This window comes from Cloeon dipterum, chromosome 2, assembly GCF_949628265.1.
Source record: "Cloeon dipterum chromosome 2, ieCloDipt1.1, whole genome shotgun sequence".
Classification (NCBI taxonomy): Eukaryota; Metazoa; Arthropoda; class Insecta; order Ephemeroptera; family Baetidae; genus Cloeon; species Cloeon dipterum.
This window is the reverse complement of record NC_088787.1, coordinates 4,958,192-4,979,759: the sequence shown is the minus strand read 5'-3', so window position 1 is coordinate 4,979,759 and position 21,568 is coordinate 4,958,192. Positions and strand designations below refer to the sequence as shown.

The following is a 21,568-nucleotide window of genomic DNA, read 5'->3' as shown; positions in this document are numbered from 1 at the left end:
TTCCATTAAAAATCCCGGCAGGGCGCGAAATTTTTAAGATCGTCCCCATCAGTCAGCTGGCGATGAAAATTTGTTAGTTTTGTCCTCTACCCTCTATGACCTGAATTTTCTTCCCCAACAGGCTCTGCAGGCGCAATATTTCGGCTCCAATTCGGGCAGTGATGCGTGTTGCAGGCCTCAAAAGTGTTTTTTCGTGACCGCTAACGTCAAGCATGGGGCTGCTGAGCTGGAACCTGCGTCCCATGACCCGCCGTGCCCTTGGCATGGTCGGTGTCATCATCAAGTACGGCTGCATTGCACACTGCACCTTCGAATATATCGCCGACATCGTCGTGGTATGGCCTATTTTAATTGATTTAAATGTGTGTATGGTATCTAATTTTATTATATTTTTTGCAGTGCTCAGGTTCGTCAATGGAACCAACGCTGTTCACAAATAACGTGTTGCTGACTGAACACATCAGTCCCAGACTGCAGAAGATCAAGAGAGGAGACATCATTGTAGCCAAATCGCCCACCGATCCGAGACAATTCGTCTGCAAAAGAGTCACCGGAATCGCCGGTGACCGCGTCAAAAGCGGAATTTTCACAGAAGTGGTTTGTTTCTCCTGTTTAAAATGTCAATTCCTTCCCTGACTTTTCACTGTCAGCAGATTCCTCCTGGTCACGTGTGGTTGGAGGGCGACAACCGAGGAAACTCAACTGATTCACGGAATTACGGCCCCGTGCCGGCCGGACTTATTCGCAGCAGGGCCATCCTGAGGGTTTGGCCTCCGCAGGACGCGTGTCTTCTCACTAAGTCAGATTAGATTTTTGAATGCCAATAAAGGAATTATTTTTGAGATGCTCAACTCTGACTGAAATATTACTTTGAAGAAAATAATAATAATAAAAACAAGCGGGTAACCTGTGTCTGACACGCTTTGCTTATTAATCAGCAGGTCTCCTTTTATTATTTACAATTACGCGTGCGTCAGATTATCTACAGGCTGAAAATATGTATTATGGCTCAAAGAAAGCTTTGTATGTTTGTAATATTTTACTGAACTAGATCTCACATACAGATAGTGTTAATTATTGCTGCAATCGTCACTGTGCTCATTACAAGCCTGCATGTGACATCAAGATAGCCAAATAATCACGTGCAAGTGGTGAAGAGAAGAGCAGAGATAAATATTTGCATTTACAGTGAAGAGCAACAACTCGTAAACCAGATAAAAATGACGCATACATAATTAGCAACAAAGCCGTAACTTTTTATTCTTCTAAAACCGCATTGGAATCATAGAATCTGCGGCCACTGCAACCGCAACCACACAGGTATAAGCCTGCAGCTTCAGAGCTTCACAGACTTGACGTAGGACAGGGTGTTTGAATGAAGAACTGGTAGTGACGCCATTTTTAAATTAAACCGCGCCTATTTTTCCTTCCCATGGTGTATAATTCATGAATTCAAGATGGCGGATCAGCTAGGCTCGTTACATCATGCACTGTGGTTCAGTTCGCAGTTTCCAGTGCCATCTGTTGGAGCCGCAGATAATTGGCGCTGCGACTGCGGGCGTTGACGTCATTACCTGTGTGCTGGAGGGGGCGCGTGCGCAGAGCCGGCCGTGTACCTTAAAGCCCGACGGGGACAAGCTTGTGTCTCGCCCGCTCGCTTCGATCGGTCAGCCAGCCAGTGTCCGTGATCCGTGTGAGTGTGTGTGGAAGCGGGTGTCCGGCCGGTGGGACACGATTCGCAGCGGTACCAGCGCAGTCATGTGGCCGTTGTGAGAGTGAACGATTACGAACGCGACAATCCGAGATCCGCGTGAGTGAGTGCGTCCGTTGGAACAACAAACAGCGAGCAAATCTTGAGTAAAAGAGGAGGAAAATCAATCGAGTCAAAGTGAGTCAGAACGCGGACTTGGCGGCCCGGCCGGCCGCGCCCCGGACCTGCGGAGAGCCGCGGCGTTCGGGGTTCGGGCCGCCGGCCACTCCCTCATTTTGCCGGCGGGCTGAAATTCGGAAATTCGGGCCGCCGGGTGAGGTCAGCCGGCAATAATAGCTATGTGTCCGTCTTGCAGATGATGAGCAGTCGGATGAAACACGCGCTGCACTGCTGCCTCTTCATCACGCTGATCACCGCCTTCGAGGTGTTCACCGGCGGCGCCAGGATTGGCGACCTGGCCGACCCTTCGGCCGGAGTCGACCCCTGGCAGCAGTACGGCGTCTTCGCCACTTGTCTCCTCTACTTTTTCCGCCTTCTCGCCCTTCTCTCACTGCCTCAGGTGGGTTTGAAAATTCTTGAAACGCCGCAAAATGCATTTAATTTGAATTTTCAAACGGAATTAATGATGATTGTTGCTTGTTTTTGTATAATCCATTCGGAAACACTGTCAATATTGACATTTTGAACGTTAATACGATTTTTAAAGATTGTTTTTTTTTTCGTTAAAAGGCTGTTTTTCAGTTGAATTGCCTTTTTAGCATTTAAACCAACCAGATTTTGGTATGCAGCTAACTTAATTGTTTACTTTAATTAATTATTATTGTCTCCACGAATTAATTTCTTCGTTTCCAAATGGCTAACTAAGATAAATATTTTCAAGTCTGGAATGCCTAACTAACGGATTAAATCGAAATCTAGCGTTAAAAAGCTTATCAGACACTCGGCAACTTTATAAAATTATTAAATCACTCTTAGATTTCTTAAATAAATTTCCATAATTTTCATTCCGACGACAACAAAATAATATTTATTTACAAAGTAATTATACAGAAAGTAATTTTCCCGAAAAGATTTTGAAACAAATATTCCAATTGACTGCATTTTGGGCCTGCATCCGGAGTAATTTTGCCCGCGTGCAATTATCTCTGGCTTTTTGTGCTTTGTCACTGAATGGGAACGACGTGTGTGTGCGTGCGTGTGTTGGCAGGTGGTGTTCAACTTCCTGGGGCTGACGCTGTACAACGCCTTCCCCGATGGCGTCAAGCTGAAGGGATCGCCGCTGCTCGCGCCCTTCATCTGCATTCGCGTGGTCACGCGTGGAGACTTTCCGCAGCTCGTCCGACGCAACGTCAAGCGCAACCTCAAGCGATGCGTCGACACCGGACTCGAGAACTTCATGATCGAGGTCAGTAAAAAATATATATCGAGTCGAAATCGGTTTAGCTTATCTCTGAATAAAATAAACAAACGTAAATCTTGAAATTTGCTTTGGGTTTGACCTGTATTTTTTTATCTTTTAAAAAGAAATCTATTTCGATTGCAAATCCGAGTGAATTCCCTGTGTTGTTTTGAGTGGTTAGCAAATGGGATTCTCCCGAGGAGTTTCCCAAACTTGCGGTGCAGTGGGATTTTTTGTGGTTTAAGTTCATTCCGCTTAATTAGAAAAAATATTGGCCAATTTTCCCATTAAAACTTGTGGTAAACGGAATCTGAAAACCTGAGGTTCGCAGCGTTTAGTATTTTAATAAGAATTTTTTTCGTAAATTTAAGAAATATCCAGGAAAAGTTGGCAAGAGAGCTTAAGAAGCAAAATTTGTTTTCAAAGCCAGGGAGAAACTATCCGCAAAAAAATTGATTGTGGTTAGCGAGCTATGCAATACCGATCTATTTTCTCGCGGCGGAGTACCGCGGATGTTTTGATAGGCTTAAAATGACGTATACTTCCGCAAGCCAATCAGACCGTCCGGATTCCTCCGCGGCGCGAAAATAGATCCCTTTGTGACAGCGCTTAACTTCGCCGATTAAACGCACATGGGGATTTTGCTAGGGATATTTCCTTCGATCGGGATTTTGGAAATAAAAATACTAGATTTTTTTATGTGCATCAAACCGAAATGTTCGGCGTCGAAATCAGCCGCCGAAGAGGGGGGCGTAACCAAGGGAATACAATATGGCGGCGCGGACACGGCAGGCAAGAGAAACTGCTCCGCCATAATTTATTCCCTCGGTTACGCCCCCCTCTTCGGCTGTTTTGACGCCGAACATTTCGCTTCCCTCGCAAATGAATTTAAAAATAAAAATGGCTGACAAGCTCAAGAAAAAATCGGATAGGTCTTCAGGAAAGGAAAAAGCGAATAAATTGTCACAAGCATCTTCTTCCAGGAGTAATTAAGCGAGAATTTCCCTTTCCTAAAACATCCTAAACCTCCTCCCAAAAAGGCAAAATATCTAAATAACCGGTCGTCGCTTAAACTCGTTGCAAATTGTCTCTCTCGCAGGTGGTGACGGACAAGCCGGTGGGTCTGTCTGCGGACCATCGGGTGCGGGAGGTCGTGGTGCCCGCCACGTACCGCACCAAGACGGGCGCCTTGTTCAAGTCGCGGGCGTTGCAGTACTGCTTGGAGAATGGCGTAAACATGCTGTCGGAGCACGACTGGATCGTGCACCTCGACGAGGAGACCTTGCTGACGGAGAACTCGGTGCGCGGCATCCTCAACTTCGTGCTGGACGGCAAGCACCCGTTCGGCCAGGGCCTCATCACCTACGCCAACGAGGACGTCGTCAACTGGGTCACCACGCTGGCCGACAGCTTCCGCGTCGCTGATGACATGGGCAAGCTCCGTCTCCAGTTCTCCATGTTCCACCGGCCGCTCTTCAGCTGGAAGGGCTCCTACGTCGTCACGCAGGTAGGATTTTTATTTAATTATTTATTTTTGTCTGAAATTTCCATGGTTTACTCGGCTAATGGGTTCAATTTACAGAAAACACAGCTTAATTAAGTATTTTTCCCTTGTCATGGTAATTACTCAACAAAAAACCGTTAAAATATTGATTCTGACATTCTTACGATTTGGCGGGAAAACTTAAAAATCTGTTTGTCAGCCATTGTTCCCCATAGCATTAGAGTGATGGATTGATGGGAGGGGCAGGGTCACTGTGGCGAATTTAGGCAGTGGCGCTAGTGTCGAACTCTAGTTTCCCGCCAATTCTGCTAACGAACGGATTTTTTGTAAAGTTCTCGTAGTTTTTTCGATTTTCTTTCAAGTTTTGAACAATTCTTGACTATTCACCATGAAATTCAATAAAACTTTCTACGTTTAAGCCCCGTATGTTGACACGGTAATGCATGATTTCAAGTTTTGAATTCATTTATTCGATATTACGAAGGCTAAATCGAAAACACTTGTTTTCCTCTGGTAAGCCGTGTCACGTGGAGTTACACTCGCTGTCAAAAGCGTACAATAAATGGTGTTTCGACTGGAGAAGCCTTACATAAACCCTCGCAATGTCACCTGATACCCCAGACACCAACAGTTTATTCATGTTAGGCAAGAAATCCGATTTGGACTGTCTAATTTCTCAAGTGAGCAGAATATAAACGACACTTTGACCTCCAAATTCATGACAATATGGCCAGATCCTCCAATCTTACGCGAAAATCGATCTTCCGCCCTTCGACCTGACCATTGAGCCGGATGCGCTATGACTAATCGTTCTAATTCGGATTGTTTCGTGCCGGAATGCAAAACAAGTTCATAAATGACTAATTGCCTTCCCTCAAAGAGATAAAAACTGGCCTCTGGTCGTCGCAACATGGAGGCACGCGCTGCGTGACATTACGCCCCTCCGCCTTTGAGCGACCTTTGCCGCCTTTTCGACCAAATCTCGGCCCTTATCGCGTCCGCAGAGGCCGAGAGAAGAATCTGTGCGTCTGATAAGTGACGCGGTTATTTCGAGTCGAGTGATTCACTCAAAGTGGAGTTGATAACACCCGAACTCCGCCCACGTTTGCTTTTTCCGCCAGCTGCACATACTACATACGCATGATGCCAAATTTTTATTCTCTCCTTTTTGCACATGTCGAGGCGGAAATCTCGCCGGCCTCTCAAATGTCACATGAAATCGGACACCGAAGGGGTGAAAAATTAACTGTTTTATAACAGTGATGAAATTAAGGAGCGGTCGTCAATTTTAAAACTGTCGGGCCGGATTATTTGAAAGGTGGCATAACTGCAATCAAAGCCTAATTTGGAAGAAAGTCGGACGCAGTTAGGCCTGCGTTTCATCGGGGATAGGGGCGCGCTGACTGATGTGAGAGAAGGAAAAGCGGTCGGTTGCTGCACCGCCGAGTGGAACAAAGGCCGCGGAGCGAGAAATTGGCGCTGATTCGGGTGCCGACGCCACCGCTGGAGAGATGAATCTCGGCCAATTAGCGACTCACACGGTGTCAAAATCTGGCAGCCCTGCCAGAAAGACATCAATGAAAAAGGCAAAATGATTTATATTAGCATTCAACTGCTCCGAATGTTTTAAAATCTGTTTTATTCGATTTTTTAAAAATGTGAACGCATCCCGGAAAATTCGTTGCTCATTTCCACGAATTGGGCGGGTGAGTCAGCGCAGCTTCCGGCCGGCCCCGGCCCGGAAAGCGTCTGCCTTTGTGCCTTTGGGAATGCTGGCTGCTTTTCGCACCCAGCCGCAGCCAGTTGGGTCAGCAAGCAGCCGCGTGGCGTTCGTTTGTTTGTCGCCCGCCGTTGCCACAGCACTGCGCTTGCTTTATTTGTGTACTTTGGCCCGTCCGTCGCTCACAGTCGGCGTGGAAATCTCGCCGGCCAAATTAGCGCTGGCGCCGCTCGATAAGTCCCTCGACAAATCTACGCCAATGAAAGTGTCAACAAGACATGACAAAATATTTATAAATTTAATTTTAATAATTAAATTAGAGTCAAGAAATACATTAATTATAATTGGTTTCATTCTAATTAGATTCATGGCCATTAATCAGCCTAAGGTGGCGCTGAATTAATTTTAAATTCGTTTTTCTCTATTTTCTAGAAATAAATAATATTTTAACTTAGTCAAATATCTGCTTCACTCTTTATTTTGGTCAGAAGTCAATACGGCGTCGAAGTAATGGAGGCCGATCAGGCGTGCCAACCTAATAATTTAATTCCCGCCAATTTTTGTTACATTTCCATTAGCCTGATGTGCCATCTAGCGGTCGATTCGATAAATAAATAACAGCGAAAATATTAGTCAGCTTAAAAAAAATTCGCCTTTTTTGAAGCTGCGCAGTAAACTTGTGCGCATCTTAAGCATGCGCAGTATGTTCAGACCGCTTCTTCATCTCACTGAGAGACCTAAACGCATCACTGCGCATGCGTGACCCAATTTAAAACCTTCTGCGCAGTCGTAATTCCCACCGGGGTCCGGATTGCGATCTGTGTTTGTTTCCATCCGGTCAGAAGTGAATATGGCGTCGAAATAATGGACGCCAATCGGGAGAGAGTCCAGCGACCAATCAGAGGCGTTGAAAAAGGGGCGTGCCGACCTAATAATTTCATTCCCGCGTATTTTGTTACATTTGCATTCGCCTGATGTGTCATCTAACGGTCGATTCGCCAATTAGTCGCGTGAATCCGGCCCCAGTGTTAAAAATAAATTTAGATAAGTTAAATGCTGTATTTTTAAAAATTAAATAACAATTTAAAACACTGTTGGAGCATGATATATTATATTAAAGTCAAATCATTTCCTCACGAAAAACAAGGGGACCGATTTAGGAGGAACGGAAAGGAAGCGTGAAATTTGTTATCTGGCGTCTATTTATTTTTGCTACGCGATCCAGCGGCTCGTTTTCGCATTCCGCAGGCGTCGCACGCTGCAATTGGTGCTGCTGGCTGCTTGTTTGTGTGTCGTGGCCGCGAGAAAACGCACGCGGGGTTGCCGACCGCCGGCACCGCCGCGCCGATTCATTATTCATGACTCGATTACCGCCAGATAATCCTTTTGTTTGCCAAACAGCAAGCCACAATCGCATTCTCCGCGCCTCATACCAATGCGATAATCACCGCCGGCAATCAAATTCGAATTATTCCGGCCCTGAAAATTTATTTTTCCTCTCGCCCTTGATGGAAAATCGATCTATTAGGCATGGAAATGCAAATGCAAGGACAGAATGAGTCGATTTTTGTTTTTAATTAGTTGGAAAGTGGTTCTAGAATACCATTTTTATGAAAAAGCGAAAAATATACAAAGTGCTGGTAATGGTTCTGAGAAATTTAGTTGTTAAATCAGGATTTTTATCATCAAAAGGGAAATTCAGACACTGTTGGACAAATCGAGGCGAGAGAAATTGAAATTAAGCAAAAAATCACTGAGAAACGGTTTAATGTTTAGAGAAATTTGGCAACATCTGAAATTTAATTGTTTCTCGGTCCTGAAATTATTCTATATTTTAGTGACGATTTGTTCCTGAATTCCCGCTAAATTCCAGAATACAATAAATTTACAGAACCAAAAAATTGCAAAATGTGTCGCGTTTAAAAAAATTCTGCCATCTTGAGAATTAATTTTAAATTATTTCATAAATTAGAGCTTCCTATCTTATCTTTTCAACGTGTTGTTTAAGAGTAATTTAGAAAGAAAATTCCTCAATATTCAATTAAAAATAAATTAAGCTCAAATTTCCCTTTAAAGTCTTAATTAGTATTTTTTTCTCCTACTTTTAATGATTTGTTTTCCAGCTCAAAGATATTTATTTTCGCCTTCGGAATACATATTTCGCAGCGACGCTTACAATTATTAGCAGAAAAGAAAGACGGCACGAAGCGGAATGCGCGGTGGCGGCGGCGGCGCGAGTTAGTGGAGCAGATCCTTGCTTTGCTTTTCAACCTGCTCGCTCGCTCCCATTTCCTCGCCTCTCTTTCTCGCGTCTTTCGTTTCGTCCATTGATTGGGGCAACGAAAAGCTCTGCATTTCACTCGACGGCAGGATCACGCGGCGGCAGCGTGCGGCCGTCAAGGACGCCAATTTCCATAATTAACGCGCGGTATAATCGTCCCAACATCTGGACGCCAATTGCTCGTAATTTTCCTCCTCCAGACGAATTAAATTAATTTCTTTTTTAAAAGGCAAATTTAAATAATTGTTGTGAATTGTGGCGAAGCGCGTGTTTGATTTGTTTTGAAAGTGAGAGGAAAGAGAGGAGAGCAGGCAAAGCGGCGATATAATATTTGTGCATCGCAATCGCGTTGCGGCACTCGCCTCGTCGCATTCCGCGGCCGCCCAGGTCGACGACCTAGCTCGCCTGATACTTCTCTGATTGTGAGGGCTGTTTCCACCCCGTTGCACCACTCACTTGCAATTAAAAAAAGCGATTCTAAAATTTTTTAAAGGTTTTCTAACGGCCTTGTGAAATTTTAAGGAGCATTTTGTACGACAGGAATATTAAATTGTAAATAGGGAAAAACTGGAAATTTATTCAGCTTTCTGGAAATAGGCAGTTTTTGACGCAACTTTGATTTGGTGAATTTTAATCAAGTCAAATACACACCCCTTTCGAAAATCTGCAACTTTTGAAAAATTAAAAAATTAATTTCAAGACTCAAAAAGACTCGAAATTTTGTATCTTCTCGCTATTAAATTTTCATAATTTTCCTCACCCAGAAGCAACTCATTTCCTTTGCCCAAAAAAAGGGGGCGTAACCGGTAAAATTCGGAAAATTGAATTTTGGGGCGGTTTTGTTCAGAATTAGATGGAAAAAATTAATTAGTTAGGGTTTACTTTTCATGTAAACTCATTTTTTTTTAAATAAAAAATCACTATCATTCCATTTTAGGGCGGACTGCAACCATTTTTTCTTGAAAATACGCCTATAAAATCGATAAATTTGATTTTCGTGTAAATTTCACTTTCTTAAGCCAGGAAAAACCCTAACTGGGCCCTGATGCTTGAAATAATTAAATCATCCAAAGAAAACAAACTAACGTGTCGTTTTAAACGTGTTAGAACATTTCAAAAATATAAGGCAATTAAGATAAGAATTAAAATACAATTTTGCTGAAAATCTAGAGCATTTTCCACGTCACGACCAGTCGTATATATTACAAAGTACTACAACTCCCCATCTCAGGTGCACGGCAGAGAGCTGGTTGGAAAAGAAGCAGAGCTGATTGCGTTTCCTTTTTCAGGCAAAGCGTTTTTCTGCTCGCTCTTGTGAAATGAAACGCTCAATGTGTGTACATAGACGCACGCGCGTGCACCGAGATGCGCGGCGTTTATGGCAGCGACGTCGTAAAACACGTTATCGCACCGCGCGTCGACGACCCACCACCGACCAGCCGGGCGGGCGGACGGACGGACGGGCACGAATGAAAATCGTGCAATTAAATAGGTCGCCAGACACGAGACGCAAACCCGATGGGAAAATCTAAATGGGATTCGAGGAAAAGCGCGCAGCTCGTCGGAAACGGATGAGGAAAATTGTACCGAAGCGTGGAGATAAGAATTAAATTAGTTTAATTAAGGTGAGCGAGAAAGTGACGTGAGATTATATCATTGCAGATGAAGTAAATTACTTGCTTTAGAAAAATGAGGAAAACTGGGTGTTTTAAGACTGATTTTTTAAAAATTGCTCCTGTTTTGGGTAGAAAAATGTTTTCTTACTCACTCAGAGGGTATTAAAAATAAACTTTTCGTAATTTATGTGGAAATCTTTCCGTTTCGTTGGATAATAAATTAGATTTAAAATTTACTATCACGAAAATCAGCCATTAAATTACAATTATTTGTTTAAAAAAAACAAAAGGATTAATGTTTAGTCTCAAATCGCAATTTTTCCACGACTTAGATTATTTATTTGCCCTAAAATGTACAAAAATATTTTCCAAATTAAAAGAAAAATCAAACATAGCATCATTAAATGTCTTTCTCTTTCGATACAATTCCAGAGAAGGAATTACGGTGCTCACTCACGTGAGTGTTGAGTGACTATCTATTTGTTGTATTTGTCGATAGACGCAGAAGTAAGTAAATAAAAATGAAATGCCTCTTTTATCAAAATTATCGGAGAAAACAAGTGGAACGCAAGCTGCGTCGCGCCGACGACGATTGTCGATTGCTTACTCTGCGTGTTTGTGTTGTGCATCGAATGGTGTCATGCTCACCTCGATTACGCGTGTGCGTTTGCTCGTTTAATCGGCGGCGTTTGCTGATGGGAAAACAAGAGTGTAATCGCCTTGGAATTCCCGCAGCCTTGAGCCGGCCCATGGGAACGAGAAAAGAAGTAAAAAAGTAAAAAGACAAACGAATTAGTCGCCGATGCGATGCGAGTGGAAGTTAATTAAAAATTCCAGAAAGTGCGTTTTTCTTATTTTATTTTACGAGTTTGCCAAAGGAAGAGTAAGTAGCAGAGTTGTCGCATTCGACGCCGGCGACAGCGAAAGTGGGCCACGAATCGATATCGAACTGGGCGGAAATTCTCTAGGGTAAACAAACACTGAAAATCGAGACGCGCAGCGAAAACAGCTGGAATTGCTAACAGAACTGACAGCTGGTTTATTTCCGAGCTCGAAAATGAATTATTTAAAGTGGATTTTTTTTTCTTTTTTGAGAAGCAAAAGGGTGGAAGTAATTCCCGTGAGATTACAACACTAGAAATATTAAAGAATGTCGGGCAGAGTGAGGAAATTAAAAGGGAGCAGAATGATGAAGAAATAGTGGCTTTGGTTACGATAATTTCTTTTAACGCGTCAAAATAATTACCAAAATTTTCAGGTAGTTTCGAAATTTTCTTGTTTTCTTTGTCTCGGAATTGCTTAAACAATTTTCTAATTATATACGTCAATTCTGGCCTTAAAATAGTCTTGCTACCTGTAAAACGGTTTTATTTCTAAAAATATTTCAAAAATTTCTGTCCGAAGACATTTTATCAGGTTTTTGTTAGGTAAACAGTAAACGATTTTAAACCAAATTCACTTTAGATAAAATTATTGATTAATTTAGATTAAATATTTAAAAAATAATTACGATTTTCCCATTATAAAAAATAAAAATTCAATTTCAACCAGCACTTTAAAAAAAACCAAGAGAGCAAAAAAGATAAACCTTATCAAATAATTTCAGACGTATCCTTTTTCCTTCTGGTTTTGAGATAAAATACGAACAAGGAAAAAGGGTTGAAAACGTAAATCCCGAGCCGGAATCAAAAGGCACCGCGATAATTTGTGGAATTTCGCCGGTCTGCGAGTTGTCCGAAGGCGAAATGGGCCGATTGGCGGTAAGTGGAGAAGCCGGGCCCGAAATAGCCGCGCTGCAGCCAAAGGTCGAAAGCTGCTTTTTCTTTCTTCGGGTGGCGCGTGCCGCTGCATTCTGATGCGGGACGTTCGACCGACCGACCGACGTCACGGCCCCGAAAACGGATTACTGCCAAAAAGGGAAACTATAAATTTTATTCAAAAACTTTAACGCCTCGACTTTCCTCCTCGCAGCAAAGGAGTGACTCCGCAAATAATCCTGCTCGTTTCATTTTCACGTCACGCCGAGGAAAAAGGCAAGCAGCGCAGGTGTGGATGTGGAGGCTGCGAGAAGCGCGACGTTCGCGACCTTGGCCGCCGCCACAGGCCACGCAGCCGCTGCCGCTGCCGCCGCTGCTAAATGCTAAAGACAATATGTGTATAAAGAGACGAGCAACTCTTTTGCTATTATTATTATTCAGTATTTTTGTTTAGCGTCACGTGACGAACGAGTGAATCGCCGTGTGCCAGTTGGCATGGCACACGCGCGCGCTTGCTTGCTTTCTTTCTTTCTCTTTCGCTCTTTCTATTCGGAATGAATTGCTGCTTTTTAGCATTTAACAAGCGATAAAACTGAGCAATGTTAATGCTCCAGCTGCGTTTACGACCTACGCCCCAGTCTCGTTTGACGCGCTGCCAAAAATGATGCAGCTTTCATTACAATTTTTTTTTAAGATGAGTGTAGTTAGATGAGGATTAATTTGAATTCTTTATACGCGCAAATAGGGCCGTCTTTAGGGTACTTTAGGGCCCAAATTAAACGATTTTCCTGTCATTAAATTGTCTTTAAAAGGGAATTGAACTTAAAACAATAATTTATTTATAATTTTTACTGTCCAAAGTGCTTATCATAAAGTGTTGAGTCTTAAAAATATTTTTTTCGAACACCACAGTAGCCCCCTCTGCGCGACTGGAAGTACGATCTTGTTAAAAGCACTTTCTGAGGTTAAATAGACACTTAGACAAGTGCTGAGTCAAGATAGGAGCATTGTATTTAAATGCTCGTTCACTTTTCATCTCCCCTAGAGGCTCCAGAGATGAGGCCTCCTTCATTTGAAGGGGGGCTTAATGTGGTGTGCATTGTAAAATGAGTTTAAACGCTGCACAGACCCATCTGATAGCGTTTTAATGTTAAACAAATGCATTTTTAAGACTTTCAAGCGTGTTTTCTGAAGCTAATTTTTCAAAACTATGGAAATTTTCTTATTGTCGTTCATGCGAGTTAATTTTAGAGATTTCAGCTGTAAACTTGTTACTTTTACGATTAATGACCGTCTTTGACGAAGTTTCTGAGCACACCAATCGATTCGTGAGGGTCGAATTAGTTTAAGAGGACATTTCTACCGACCAAAAAGTGCAGCGCGACGTGCGAACTTTTTCCCGCCATAAAATATGAACCTAATTGCGAGAACTGCGCATGCGCAAGTGCTAGTTTGAGCACTTGCAGAGAGACCGCCTGTACGAATGACTTCTCTGTCAGATCCAGCCAGCTCCCACGCATGCGCACTTCTCGCATATTCGTTCATATTGTTTTGACGGGAAAAAAAATTCGCACGTCGCGCTGGACTAATTATTTGACCCTCAAGAATTGATTGGTTTACTCAGAAACTTCGTCTAAGAATCTTATTGGTCCACAGCAATGATTTAATTCCCAGACTAATGAGACAATCCGGTGTTTGCTCTATTTTCGCAGATGTCGTGGGAACGGCAGGTGTCGTTTGACAACGGCCCGGACGGCTCTGTGGCCGAGGACTGCTTCTTCGCGATGCGCGCCTTCAAGGAGGGTCTGACGTTCAACTTCATCGAGGGCGAGATGTGGGAGAAGTCGCCGTTCACGCTGTGGGACTTTTTGCAGCAGCGCAAGCGGTGGATGCAGGGCATCCTGCTGGTGGTGCACTCGCCGATCATTCCGGTGCGGCACAAGCTGCTGCTGGCGGTGTCGTGCTACTCGTGGGTCACCATGCCGCTCAGCACGTCCAACGTGATCCTGGCCGCGCTCTTCCCCATCCCGTGCCCGCCGCTCATGGACTTCCTCTGCGTCTTCATCGGCGCCGTCAACATCTACATGTACGTGTTCGGCGTGATGAAGTCCTTCTCGCTCTACCGCTTCGGCGCCGTCCGCTTCGTCCTCTGCATCCTCGGCGCCCTCTGCACCATCCCCTTCAACGTGCTGATCGAGAACGTGGCCGTCATCTGGGGTCTCTTCAGCCACAAGTACCGCTTCTACGTCGTCTCCAAGGAGCTGCCCGCCTCCGTCACCGTCTAGACACGCCAGTGCACGCTGCCCCCAACCCCACCCCCACATGCCACGCCCCCTTGCATTCTTTCTTCTCCCGCCGCCGATACCGGGTGTTATTTGCGCGAACGAAAGAATTCTTTGGCAGTTGCTGTTGATGCAAAGACTTTTATTCTGCTGCCGAAATTCGTTCCTTGTTTCTTGTTTCCCGCCAAATCTGTCGGGAAACAAACATGGCCGCCTTGCTGTGTTTTCCAAGGCGTTCGATGGAAAGCTTCAATTTTGTGGCTCTTTGATTCGGAGAATTTTTTAAAATCGCGCCCAAACGTTACGAAAACATTCGAAATGAAATAATTCTTCAATAAAGTTGCACTTTTCCGTGTTCTAGAGGCCGAAACTAGTCGAGTTAGCTTAAGTAGAGGAATTTTAACTCGCGTTTAGATTGATTGCATCCACATATAGCAATGCAGTGGCTTAACTTTGGAGCGTTATTGCCTCTAAGATTACTTTTTCGAAGAATTTTCAATCGTGTAACCGTGATTTTACACTAACTACGAATCTCAAGTTCATTATTTGAATCCTGTCAGCTTTCCGTTGAATTTTAAATTTCCCGCCAATCCTCAAGAAGCGGCCATGATGCGTGGCTTTCGCAGAAAGAGCTGACATCCAAAGACAGATCGAATATCATCTTTAAATTAGAATTTTTCTTTGATCCCTCTATCACGAAAAGCAAAGCACCGTTTTGGCTCGGACCAAAGAAAAAGCTTGGCAAGCTTGGAGTATTTAGAGCAGCAGCAGCAGCAAAAGCTCAAAAAGCGTCCGTGTTGTTAATCCTGCGAAAAACACACATGACAAGCAAAGATAGTATTCGATTCGCGTGTCGACTTTTGCGTTGGATTATATTTTTTTACAGCAGCCCCCCGCCCCCCTCGAAATGTTCCGCGAGACGAGAAGTTGAAGAAAGAAGAAAGGCTCGGTTTTGGCGAGCGCCGTAGTGTTGTAAAAAATGCAAAAATGACTTTTTTCCCATATTGGGGCCACACACCGCGTTCACTCTCGACGACTTGTAAAGCCGTTTCAGCAGCCGAATGGTCCTCCGCACTTGTCCCAAGCCGCCGCGGCCATCTTTGTTTTAAAAATTCTTTAAATTATCGAATCTGAAAGGAGAGCAAAGCTAGGAGATGCGAAACAGCGCCCAGAGTCAACGAAATAGGGAAAGGGGTGGGGGGCGAAAAACCAGCCAACAAGCGACGTTTCCCCCACCCCTCTTTTGGTGACTCTGGCCGCTGTTCCGCATCTCCTAGCTTTCCTCTCCTTTCCTTATCGGTGGATTCGTAGCGTTGTTTACATTCGGGCACCTGACACGCCCACCAAGATGGCGCCTCCGCCGGAATTCTTTCAGATTCGAAAAAATAATGAATTCTCGGGGCAGTGGCGGATCGGGACGAATGCTGGAGCCATTGCATTCCGCAGCCGAGCAATAAAGAGTATGATTTTGGGGCCCGAGGCCCCGCGTTTCCTCACTTTTTACTCTTGCGTTTCGACTGACTCGCGCGTTGTTGCGTAATTTTGTAAATATACAACTGAGAAAGAGCCCTGTCGACCGGTCAGTGCATGTGTGTGCGTTTGTTCGTGTAAATATCATAGCAGTGTACCTTGTTATGCAAATATATAATTATTATTATTATTATTGCGTCATACCTAAAATGAGAGAGCAGAGAACACTCGTAGCTGGTGTAGCGAGCGTTTTATTGAGTGCGTGTGCAACTACTTAACCCTACGAGTACGAGAATTTGAGAGAAAACAAAAATATATAGAAAGAGAGAAGAGCCGCGGAAAGACTGACGAGTTGCAAAAAGTGAGCCACGAATCGAGCATTGGCCAGTCAGTGTCTTAATTGTAATAATTCTAACCGCAAATTCGCTGCGTTGCGTCAGTTGGAAGTGTTTTCCCGCGTCCACAGATGGCGCCACCGTATATTACCGAATTCCTGCAATTTTGGCGGTAATTTTAAGGCGTATTTGAACACTTCCGACTGTCTCGAGCAGCCGATAAAACGGCAGCTTTTTGCACCAAAGCTATTTATGGGTCGACCGACAAGCATTTTTATACGAAAGAAGAGCTGGACAGCTAAATTAAAATTTTTCGATGTACGCGCGGACCAAAAGAGCACAAATCGATGACGTGTATGTACGTACGTGTTGTTTAAATTGTAATAATTATTATTGTAAAATGAAAAAAAACACCCAAAGCGCACATCGGAACGCACAAAAAGGTGAATGTGCCATTGAATTCACTGTTTGGTCTCTCGTCCCTCCATCGCGAGGGAATATTTCGTCATTTTTTTTTTTTTTAATTTGAGTCGTCGCAATACTCTCCTGTAAAGCTATTATTAAATGTATGTTCTGAGTGAGTGGATGCGGATGCGTGATTGTGCGATGAGAAATAGAGAAATTTACGCGCTGGTTGAATACATGAATAAAGCACGCATTATCAAGTGATCGAATGTGTTTTATTTATTTCTTCTTTTCTGCTCCCTTTTTGACAGCACACACGTCGTCTCTCCTAAAATTTTTATCTCCTCGCATTCCGCAGCGTCCGGAGGGCTGCTGATTAGAATCTCGTGACAGACAACGACCACCGATTGCGTAAAATAAAAAAAATGAGACACACTCGAGCCGAATCTGTTTCTTAATTTTGTTTTACACGTGACTCTAAAGCGTGTTGTTTTAAAGAAATGAATTTCCCGGCACATACAGATTAGGTCATAAGGATAATTTTCAGTTAAAAAAATACAGGTAGCGGTGTAAATTTTGGAGAAAATTGGCCTAAAAGTTAGCATTGTTTTAAATGGAGGATTCTCAAAGGAATTTTGCAATCGCAATTTTTACTGAAATTCCGCATTTCCCCGAAGAGAGATTTACGTTTTCAGATAGATCTCGATCAGGGGATTCAAAATCACGTGAGGAAACATGGTCAAGCGCTGGAAATTTTGGAGAAAACTGGCAAAAACCATCTGATTGGTCTACAGAGGGGGCGTGGCACGCACTTTTCCGCTGTCGCCTCTCGCTTTGTCACAAAAAAGGCCGAATTTCACTAAAATATCATTTTAATTACGTTTTTATTATCATAAAAATGAATCTGTCTTTGTAAATAAATAAATAAAATGTATTTGTGTTATGTGGAGTCTCTGATAGCCATAAGGGTCGGAGTTTACCCCTGAAAATCATAAAAATGATTGAAAGGATAAAAAATAATTTATCTGAGGGGATTCTCAAATCGATTTATTTAATTTTGGGTCTTTTGATCTTTCCCAAAAACGGCCAGTTTAAATTTTCAGACGAATTTTCTTCGAAAATTTTAAATTTGAGAAAATTTTGCTCAAGAGGAAAAACTGGAAATTTAATCAGCTTTCTGAATTTATGCAGTTTTTGACGCTACTATCCACTGGGGAATTTAAATCAGGCCAAACACACACCCCTTTCAAAATTCTGCAAATTTTGAAAATATAAAAAAAATCGAGTTTTCTTCTTACTGTAAAATTTTCATAATTTTTCTCACCCCGGAAGCAATTAATTTCAAAGGGCAAAAGGGAGCTGTATAAATAAAAAGGTTAAATTTAATTTAATTTAAAAAAAAGATAAGGCGGGCTTTTATTATTATTATTACTGTCGCACGTGACAGAAGCAAACTGCGTTATCTTTATTTTCAGCTGATAGATCGAAAAATTCCAATGGACTATCGATCGCTGGGCAGAATGATTGATCTCAATGGGACAATTGACTCGATGGCTGACGCACACAGTTGATTAATTTATAAAGTTCGAGACGTTTGAGATAAAACGCGTCAAGAGGAACGTGATGAGTAATTCTTATATAAAAAAACGTGCGTCGGCAATAATTGTGCAGCAAATCCTCATCGCTGCGCAGACTGCACAATTTTATCATCTCGAGATCTAATAAAATAGCTCATGTACAGCACGATACGAGTCATAAAATCCAATTGTTTGTAAAATCACCAGAATTGTTATCGACGGAGCAGAGCAGAGCAGATAAAAATAAGACAAAAGACGACGAGTGTGAATCAGAGATAATTATATTTGCGTCTGCGCCGAAAGGGAGAAAATTACTCATGCGTTTCAGCAGGCCTTTGCTTGCTTGCGTGGAATCGTGTTATCAGGCGCGGCCAGAATTAATCTGCGGCCGGTTAATTTCGGGTGCAAGAGAACCCGGCCCGACGCTGATAAAGCACAAACGCACGGCAATTATAGGCGGTGACTAACAAACAGAGAAGGTGAAATCAGCAGCCGTTTAAATTGTCTTATTTGTGTGTGTTTTTGGCTTATTTTTTTAATTTCACAGCATCTTCTAGGCTCTCATTTAATTTTTTTTTTATATAGAACCGAAAATATAATTAAATTAATCTTTGTTAAAGACAAAAAAGATGGAAGTGAAATCCCCCTCTATTTCTTTAAATTAAATAAAAGAGGAAAAATTGAAAAAGGTTGAGTACAGGGAGAGTTCAATTTAATATGATTTAAAGCAAAAAAATTAAAATAACAAAATGTAATTTGCAAAATTAGAAATTTATTAAAATAAAAAAAAAACAGGAAAAGCTCGCAAAATTTAATTTCCTTACAGACCATGATTTTCATGTATCATTTTGAACTTTTTCAGCGATAAAAAATCACACTGTACAAAAAATATAAAAATAAATATTTCCAGGAGGTGAGCAACCCTTTACATCCCTCAAGATGAGTCAAAGTTGTGTAGTTTTTCCAATTCTGCAACTTAGAAGGTGAGATTTAGCGAGAGCAAAACTGCGAAAATTTAAAATTTGTTTTTCTCAAAAAGGAAATCGTTTCTTGCTCTGAAAGTTTCACCCAAGATGAGATTTGTGCCTCTTGGAAATAATTTTCACGTTCTTTTGAGATTTTAAAAATACTGCAATTGAGGAAAAACACTTGAAATTTAAAGAAAATGACCTTTGCTCTTAAAATCATTGTTCAAAATCGATTGAAATAAAATTCACACCTAATTTCTAATTTTTTAATTGGATCGAAATCTTCCAGAACCCTAAATAAATTTTTAACAAATTCTCTAAAAGCAAATTCAAGCTTAAAAATAAATTTAAATGTCCATTTTTATGTTTTTTATTAATTTTTTTATTTATAAATAAGCCCAGAATTTTTTTAGACTTTCCTGAAAATTTAATCAGGATTTCTTCGACTTTCTAAATTAAAAAAAAAGGTTTTCAGGTAATTTTCCGCTTGAAAAATTAGTAATCAATCTGTGAATGACGGAGCGATTGATAAAACTAAATGAGGCGCACCAATCAGAATGACAAACGGATGACTAATAATTTTATTATTGGAAACCGTCATTGTTTCGCATTGCAGCAGAGTGCGGCGCGTGGAGCGAAACACGTAGCGGCGGCGGTGGCGGCGGCGGCGGAGGCCGGGGGAGCGTGAGAGCGCAGGGACCACCACTGGAGCGAACACAACTAGGGTTTCTCATCATGCTCTCTGCCTGGGGCTGCGGGGGGAAAGCCGCCGCCGCCGCTGCCGCCGAGCCGAGCCGAGAGGGCACAGCAATAACAAACAAGAAAACCAAGGAACGAACGAACGCGTACGGCGAGCAGAAGAAACAAACCGGCAGCGCACTAATGACGCACTCGGCCAAACTAATAAACTGGATAACCGCCGATACAATAATACACACACTTTTTCAACGTTAAATACAGTTCGTTTTCACTCTAGGCGCGATGGATTTATGAAAACGAAAAGGGTTAGGATAGAGATACGCCCTCCATCGGAGATAAATAAAAAAATGAGTTTATTTATTTAGGAGTCTTTCTATTTTTTCCAATTAAAAATGCAATTAATTTAAATTCATTTTTAAATAAAATAAAACAGTTCGATTGGTAGGGCTTTATGTATTTTTAAATTAATTTCAAGAAAAATCAACGGAAAATCCCAATATTTTAGAAAGTGAAACTGTCCTTAAAAACAAAACCACAAAAATTGTGCATATGTTACGAGAATTGTATTAAAAGACGAAATGTTAAACAAACATATTATTAGGAAACTGTCAACACTGCAAAGTCCTGGAAAATGCTTGTTGCCAAATTCCTTTACAATTCAGTTGAAGCAAAAATTGACTAAATTTTTTAGAACAGTGGCTGGCAAAGTTTTCATGCTTTTCAAATGGTAAGGACTGTCTCCTTACTTGAAATCTTATTTTATTTCGCAACAAAGAGTTTCCCTAAAAGGTTTAATTCGCTGTTGGATGGATCTCAACGAGAGGAATCAAAATCTGTCAACAAAATTTGGTCAAGCGCTGGAAATTTAAGAGAAAATATGAAAAAATTGAATTTTTACTGTAGAAAAAGGTCTTTTTTATTCTTGCGAATTGTAGAACAAACTGTTTATCGATCAACTGCTTATAGCATCCAAAAATTTTCAACTGTCACCCGGTGTCAATCCATTTTCAAAAGTTAAAAAATGTTGTATTTTAAAAATTAATTTTTAAAAATTCCAAGACCTTTAAAGACCGTCTTTAAAGAATTTTCTGCGCACACCAATCGATTTTTGAGGGTCGAATTAGGTGAAATTGTAATTTATTTCCTCCAAAACATCCAGCGCGACGTGCGAACTTTTTTCCCGCCAAAATATCATGAACGTATTTGCGACAACTTCGCGCATGCGTGAGAGCTGGTTTGAGAATTTTATGAGAGACCACCTGTACAAAAAATGACTTCTTTTTCACATCCAGCCAGCTCTGACGCATGCGCACTTCTCGCATTCATATTGTTTTGGCGGGAAAAAAATTCGCACGTCGCGCTGGATTTTGTGGTCGAAAAAAATATCCACTTTACTTAATTCAACCCTCAAGAATCGATTGGTGGGCTCAGAAACCTCGTCAAAGACGCTCTTTAATTTTAAAATTAAATTAAATCAGCATCTCAGATCGAGTGAAGATGCAAATTTTAATTTCTATTCAAATTTTTGGCCTGAATCATTAATAAAAAGGAAAAATTAGAATCAATTTTAGTTCTCATAGATAATTCAAGAAGGCGAAATTGGATTTTTCCTTTCCATTAATTCCATTTGACTGTCGGCGCCGTGTATGAAGGAAATTGTGTTATTGGCGAGGGCGCAGCGTTTTTTCTGTTTCAATCTTTGATTCGATCCGATTGTTCTCTAATGGAATCGCGGCCTGATTGAATCACGCGACTCGATCATCGCGCGCGGGTGCAGAGGGGCGAAATATTTATATTGTGAGTGCTGAGTGAGTGCTTTCATGTATTGGATGTGAATAGTGTAT

The 21,568-nt window shown here is 42.0% G+C and overlaps 2 protein-coding genes across 3 annotated transcripts; both read left to right on the top strand.

The window, feature by feature from the left end:
* Positions 1-29: 29 nt before the first annotated feature.
* LOC135934984 (mitochondrial inner membrane protease subunit 1-like) lies at positions 30-851 on the top strand. Of its 2 annotated transcripts, none has more exons than XM_065477013.1 (3): positions 30-335; positions 400-597; positions 651-851. In XM_065477013.1, exons 1-3 carry the CDS (start codon positions 213-215, stop codon positions 807-809), a joined length of 480 nt encoding a protein of 159 aa, XP_065333085.1. In that variant the 5' UTR covers positions 30-212; the 3' UTR covers positions 810-851. The 2 variants fall into 2 exon arrangements, with proteins under 2 accessions (XP_065333085.1, XP_065333086.1); XM_065477014.1 differs by having other exon boundaries at positions 31-335; positions 654-851.
* Positions 852-1,643: 792 nt separating this feature from the next.
* On the top strand, positions 1,644-16,744 carry egh (beta-1,4-mannosyltransferase egh). The gene is made up of 5 exons (XM_065477151.1): positions 1,644-1,888; positions 2,067-2,270; positions 2,919-3,116; positions 4,210-4,617; positions 13,701-16,744. Exons 2-5 carry the CDS (start codon positions 2,067-2,069, stop codon positions 14,271-14,273), a joined length of 1,383 nt encoding a protein of 460 aa, XP_065333223.1. The 5' UTR covers positions 1,644-1,888; the 3' UTR covers positions 14,274-16,744.
* The last annotated feature ends 4,824 nt before the right edge of the window (positions 16,745-21,568 follow it).